Source organism: Tupaia chinensis, unplaced genomic scaffold (genome assembly GCF_000334495.1).
Source record: "Tupaia chinensis unplaced genomic scaffold, TupChi_1.0 Scaffold142706_1, whole genome shotgun sequence".
NCBI lineage: Eukaryota > Metazoa > Chordata > Mammalia > Scandentia > Tupaiidae > Tupaia > Tupaia belangeri.
This window is the reverse complement of record NW_006202552.1, coordinates 1-6918: the sequence shown is the minus strand read 5'-3', so window position 1 is coordinate 6918 and position 6918 is coordinate 1. Positions and strand designations below refer to the sequence as shown.

Genomic DNA, 6918 nt, shown 5'->3' with positions numbered 1-6918 from the left:
TTTCTTCTTTCTTTCTTTTTCTTCTTTCTTTCTCTTTCTTCCTCTCTCTTCTTTCCTTCTTTCTTTCCTTCTTTCTCTTTCCTTCCTTCTCTTTTTTCCCCTCCTTCTCCTCCCTCTTCCTTCCTTCTTCTTCCTTCCTTATTTTCCAGGACTGCGTGCATTCGTCAGAGGGTAAGTGGAGAGGGGAAGCACCCTCTATGGGGCATGGTCACACTGCTATTCCTTCTCCATTTCTCTATTCTGTCAGGATTTTAGACACATGCATGTCCATGACCAATGGAGCTTTTCAAGACAGCAGTGCCCACATTCGAGCTGCACAATTGCCCAGGATCTGGATGCCTTAACCACTGCAGTATGGGGCTGGCCCAAGCTTGTACAATTCTAACAAACTGCCAAGTGATGCTGATGGTTCCTTTGTGAACCACAATGAGTAGCAAGGAGTTTATTATAGTTTGGATAATGATTTGTCTCCTAGAAGTTCATGTTTTGAAATTCAGGCCTAGTGGGCAGATTATAGTGATTGGATCTTAAAGACACCAGACTGGTGCATGGATTAATGTTGTCTTGTAGGAGCCCCAGTGAATTCTAGTTCCTTTGATGAGGGCAGGTCATTCCAAGAGAGAGCTGCCTGCAGCTTGCTCTTGCTCTGCATGTACCTAAAACCTCCCTGCTTCTGCTGGTCATGTTGCATGCTGTCCTGATGCCTAGCCTACACCTTTGGACTTCCCAACCTGCATAATAGTAAGTCAATGGTTTCTATTTCCATGTAAATCACCATTCTCAGAGCCAGCAGGTGATGTGGTGGTTAAGGCACTAGACTCCCACATGGCCAACTGCAGTTTGAGTTCTGGACCTGGCAGCTGGATTTCTCACTTTCCCTCTCTCTTGCTCTCTCTGCTCTCTCTTTCTGTCTCTGGTCAAGTTACAAATAATAATGAAAGATACAATAAAATAAAATAATTATTTAAAAAAATCACCCAGCCACAGGCATTTTTGTTAGTAATGCAATAATAGACTGAGACAGACATAACACATGGACATGTTTTAGGAAGTAGGAGCTACATGAAAGAGTGACCCACTGAGTGGAGCAGAGGGCAGGGGCAAGGACACTGGGCTCAAGTAAGTAGCATGAGGGAAGAAGAGATGTTTTACTTGAACAGAGACCCACAGTAGGAATAACGGAGAATGCAAAAGCATCAGATGGATGCTGAGAGTGGTCAGTGTGTTTGTGACACTCAGGACAGGTGAGAGGCATGGATGAAAAATGACATGAGATTAAAGGCAAGGAAAGAAGTATGAGTTTTCTTGGATACCCCTGTGATAGTTCTCTGTGCAGTCTCTGTGACTAGACTACCCATGAGCATGCTAATTAGTAAGGGAAGAACAGAAAAGAACACCCTGGGTCTTTCACTAATAAGCAAAGGGCAACCTTTTGCTCATAAATTTCCCATCTCCATCTCTTAGGATAAGGAGAAAAAAAAGAGAGCAAATACGAAGGACACGTGTTCTGTAGAGTTTGGAAACCTACTCAGAGCACAGCTGTTCAGTGTCACTAAGTTCATGTGTGAAAACTGAGAGGAATTTGGGAAACAAGCAGTAGCGACCTGAAACCTCAGAAATTCAGGTGGAGGGATGAAGTGCGGCTTGTCCAATCGTGCCAGTAATAGATCAGAAGCCAGAAGAGGCAAGATGCTTCCTGAAGAGCCAGAGACAGATAGATCTTGAGTTGGCCAGGTTGAGAAAACACTAACCCCTATGTCTCTGTACTCTCTGGGCAAATGTGAGTAAAGAGGGCTCTGTGAGCAGCCCAGCACAGAAAGAAGAGTGGTCAGATATCTCAGAGGGAAGGACACGGTTCACCCAGAATGGGCAGCTCCAAAGGTGTGCCATGTGTAGCCCTCCTGAGGAGAACAGTGGTGTAAACAGGAAGTGCTCTGTTGGAGCTGGGCTGTTGGCACAGCCTAGAGGCCGCACTAACTCCTGGGTTTAACCCAATGGCCTTGGTGAGAGTGGTAGGCACAGCCCAGAGAAGGGCCTGAGATTCAGGGACAGGACAGTTTGGCAGAATGCCATTCTACCATCATCTGGCTTTACTGGTGTGTAAGAAGGATAAACTTCCCACCAGGAAATCAATTTGTGTTTTGATTAAAAATAGAACAAATACACAAATCAAAAAGGGTTTTCTGAAATAAGTTCTGGATCACACCAATGCTAGCATGTGAAGGGTCTCTAGAAAGTTAATGGGAAATGCATGCTATGAAAACTATGCATGGCTTTCAAATTTTCCTTCTTCTAAAAAAAGACTTGTACTTTAATTGCATTTTCCACAGATTTTTTTGAATGCCTTCATATGTTTTATTTTATTTTTTTAAACTATCACCTTTTTTTAATTAAACTTTATTTCTTTATTTGTAATTTGTCCAGAGAAGGACAGAGTGAGAGAGAGAGAGCAAATGAGAGGAAATGAAAAAGCAAGCCACAGGGTCTGGGATTCGAACCTCAGTTGGCCATATGGGAGTCAAGCACCCTTAAACACCACACCAACTGCCAGTCCCAGGGCTTTATATGTTTAAAAAGTAGTGTACTGGTGGCTTTGGTTTTTCACTTCCTTGTTCCTCAGACTGTATATCAGGGGGCTTAACATGGGAATTACAGTGGTGTAAAGAACTGAAGACACTTTCTCCTGGATAAGTGAAGTGCTGGAAGCTGGTTTGAGATACATAGACATGCTAGCCCCATAAAATACAAGAACAGCTGTCACATGGGAGCTGCAAGTGCTGAAGGCTTTGGACCTGTCATCTTTAGTGTGGATGCGGAGGATGCTGGTAAGAATAAAAGCATATGAAATGATGATTGTGAGGCTGGTGGCTACCATGTTAAATCCACCAATGACAAAAATCAACATCAAAAATAAACATAGTGTTTAATGATGTTTGACCCACAGAAGGACAACCTTGATATACAGCTTCCATGAATCATAGCATTGGTGAAACCTATTGAGAAGACAGCAGCCACCAGCAGAGAGCAGACCCGAAAGGACATGATATCATTGTAGAGCAGTGGCCTGCAGATGGCCACATAGCGATTGTAGGCCATGGCTGCCAGCATGTAACATTCAGAAATTACAAAAATGCAGAAGAACAGCTGAGCCATGCATCCAGAGTAGGAGATACCCTTCTCTGAGCATAACAACCCAGTCAGCATTTTTGGGGTAATGACAGAAGAATAGCAGAAATCCAAAAAGGACAAACTACTGAGGAAATAGTACATGGGGGTGTGAAGTTGTGAACTCAGGCTAATGAGCAAGATCATGCCAAGATTCCCCACCGTAGTGACCATATAGATCCCTAACAAGAGTCAGAAAAGGGGCACCTGAAGCTCTGGTTGTTCCGTCAATCCTGAGAGAAGGAATTCAGTCACAGCAGAGTGGTTTCTTACCCCCATTCTCCTCTGAGAAATCTGCAGAGGAGAATGGGTGTAAGAAACCACTCTGCTGTGACTGAATTCCTTCTCTCAGGATTGACGGAACAACCAGAGCTTCAGGTGCCCCTTTTCTGCCTCTTCTTAGGGATCTATATGGTCACTACGGTGGGGAATCTTGGCATGATCTTGCTCATTAGCCTGAGTTCACAACTTCACACCCCCATGTTCTATTTCCTCAGTAGTTTGTCCTTTTTGGATTTCTGCTATTCTTCTGAAATTACCCCCAATATGCTGGCCGGGTTGTTATGCTCAGAGAAGGGTATTTCCTACTCTGGATGCATGACTCAGCTGTTCTTCTTCTGCATTTTTTTAATTTCTGAATACTACATGCTGGCAGCCATGGCCTATGATCGCTACGTGGCCATCTGCAGACCACTGCTCTACAATGTCATCATGTCCCCTCGGGTCTGCTCTCTGCTGGTGGCTGCTGTCTTCTCAATAGGTTTCACCGATGCTATGATTCATGGAAGCTGTATATCAAGGTTGTCTTTCTGTGGGTCAAACATCATTAAACACTATTTCTGTGACATTGTTCCTCTTATGAAACTCTCTTGTTCCAGTACTTACATTGATGAAATGTTGATTTTTGTCATTGGTGGATTTAACATGGTAACCACCAGCCTCACAATCATCATTTCATACGCTTTTATTCTTACCAGCATCCTCCACATCCACTCTAAAGATGGCAGGTCCAAAGCCTTCAGCACCTGCAGCTCCCACATGACCGCTGTTCTTGTATTTTATGGGTCTAGCATGTTTATGTATCTCACATCAGCTTCCAGCACTTCACTTATCCAGGAGAAAGTGTTTTCAGTTCTTTACACCACTGTAATTCCCATGTTAAGCCCCCTGATATACAGTCTGAGGAACAAGGAAGTGAAAAATGCATTGATGAAACTTTTAAGGAGAAAAATACTTTCATAATGAATATATTCCTGATTATGTATTCATAATCATATTTGGATGTATCTGTTTATATCTTAACTCTATAAAAGTAATTAGAAGTGAAGTGAAATTATTTACATACACACATACATAAAATGTATGCACACATAAGATTATTAAGATGTAAAACAAATCTAAAAATGAGACATTAGTGAATATTTTAAATTGAAAGTTTAATACCATTGCTGGGACTGAATATCAGTTTTCAGGCTTAATTTCCTGAATCCAGACCTAAAAGGAAAATATAATTATGGTGTATTTTGAATTAGAAAAAAAAAACTAAATTTCAAAGACATTTCTTTTATTAAAATTTGCAAAGAAAATATCGAGCACTAAATTTCAAAGGTTTTTCAAAGATTTTTTTTGTTAAAGTTTGCAAAGAAAATATTGAACAGTGTGATGGAAGTTATCACAATTTTATAAATGTGAAGAATTTTTCTTTCTTTTTTTTCTTGTAAAGTGTTTATTAAAGGCCAGTGTTATATGAAAATGGAATTCATCTAGAAGATTCAATTAATATAGTCTCAGTAGTCCGCATCTGGTGATTCAAGGGTGAGACTTAAACTGTCTAGATGAGGAAATGGTATTTGTAGTCTAATCTAATTATTTTTTTAGGTTTATCAATATGTATACAGCATCTCACTAATTTCTGGTATTTGTTTTTTGGAGAGGTTTTTGCTATAAAAGCAGAGAGAGATAGAGAGGCAGAAAGTGAGAAATCACTCCCCCTAGGGGGATGGCCACACCACAATCCCTTCTCCTCCATTCTCCTCTCAGGATCTTGGGCACACACACACACATGCCTGGCGTGAGTTTAAGCCACTGGGTCCAGGACTCGAACCACAGTTGACTACATGGGAGTCCAGCGACATAGCCATTACACTAACTGCTGGTCCCTCTAGTATTATTTTTTGAGTTGGAATTTTTCTCCATAGACTGTAAATTCAGTATTTTTCATTTCTTTCATATGGTATGTTTTGAATTGAATATAGTGAAAAAGTTTATGGTTTTCAAGAGTTTTATGGTTTTCAACATAAAGAACTGTATGGAGGTCAGCCTGCACACCGGGCGCCGCCGCGGGGGGGGGCCGCCCAGCCACGTAGCCGCGTGGCGGTGGGGCGGCGGCGGGTGTGGACCATGGTGGCGGCCATGTGGGCACGCGTGTTCCTGGGTGGAAGATCCGGCCTGTGCACGGGGTTGGTGGGAGGCTGTGATAGGGTGGAGACTATGTTGCTGCGCTCGAGGCTGCGCAGTTGGTGTGGGGCCGTGTGAGGCTGTGATGGGGCTTGAGAATGGGTGTGACATGCTCTATTTTCTCAGGACACTTCTCCCAGAGAGGACCCTGAAGGAGGGCAAGCAAACTGTCATAAATTCTTGAAGTCTTAAAGCCATGTCCAAGGATTTGGTGACATTTGAGGATGTGGTTATAAATTTCACTCAAGAGGAGTGGAAATAGCTGAACCCTTCTCAGAGGAGTTTGTACAGAAAGGTGATGTTGGAGAACTGTAAGAGCCTTGTATCGTTGGGAGTTTCTGTCTCTAAGCCCGATGGATCTCATTGTTGGAGCAAGGAAAAGAGCCCTGGATGGTGAAGAAGGAGGGAACCAAAGTCACGTGCCTTGATTGGGAGTATATATTTAAAACATTGAATTTCCGTCAAAGCAAGATATTTATGAAGAATCATCCAAAGTAGTGAGAATGAGAAAAAAAAAAACTTAGTAATAGCCTTGACTGCTCCAGTTTAAGGAAAGGCTGTGAAAGTGAAGAGTGGTTTAAAAAACAGTTGAGAAGTCAAGAGGTACATTCTCAACAATTGATCATCACTCATAAAGAAACCCAGAAGATCCAAGTAAAGAATATAGTAAATCTTGGCAAGCAGTCCATCAGGATGCAATACGGGATATACAACAGAGGTTTCCCACCAAAGAAAGAGAAAATAAGTATGAGCCACAAAAGAGAAGTTACCGGAAAAAATCTGTTGGAATGAAACATAGGAAAGTCTATGTAGAAAAGAAACTTCTGAAATGTAGTGAATGTGAAAAAGTTTTCAACCAGAGCTCATCTCTTACTCTTCATCAGAGAATTCATACTGGTGAGAAACCCTATGCATGTGTTGAATGTGGGAAAACCTTTAGCCAGAGTGCAAACCTTGCACAACATAAGAGAATACATACTGGGGAGAAACCCTATGAATGTAAAGAATGCATAAAAGCCTTCAGCCAGAATACCCACCTAGCTCAACATCAGAGAGTTCATACTGAAGAGAAACCTTATCAGTGCAAAGAGTGTAAAAAAGCCTTCAGCCAAATTGCACATCTGACTCAACATCAGAGAGTTCACACTGGAGAGAGACCTTTTGAATGTATTGAATGTGGAAAGACATTTAGTAATGGTTCATTTCTTGCTCAGCATCAGAGAATTCATACAGGAGAGAAACCTTATGTATGTAATGTTTTTTTTTTCCTTGCCTTTTGTTTTGCCATCCTTGATT

General features: G+C 41.8%; 1 protein-coding gene and 2 pseudogenes across 1 annotated transcript; 2 read left to right on the top strand and 1 right to left on the bottom strand.

Moving 5' to 3' along the window:
• Positions 1-2569: 2569 nt before the first annotated feature.
• LOC102473100 (olfactory receptor 8D4-like) lies at positions 2570-3444 on the bottom strand (annotated as a pseudogene).
• A 21-nt stretch (positions 3445-3465) lies between these two features.
• Positions 3466-4407, top strand: LOC102472660 (olfactory receptor 8D4). The gene has a single exon (XM_006163592.3). The coding sequence runs from the start codon at positions 3472-3474 to the stop codon at positions 4405-4407; it is 936 nt and encodes a 311-aa protein (XP_006163654.1). The 5' UTR covers positions 3466-3471.
• A 1411-nt stretch (positions 4408-5818) lies between these two features.
• Positions 5819-6875, top strand: LOC106733284 (zinc finger protein 583 pseudogene; annotated as a pseudogene).
• The last annotated feature ends 43 nt before the right edge of the window (positions 6876-6918 follow it).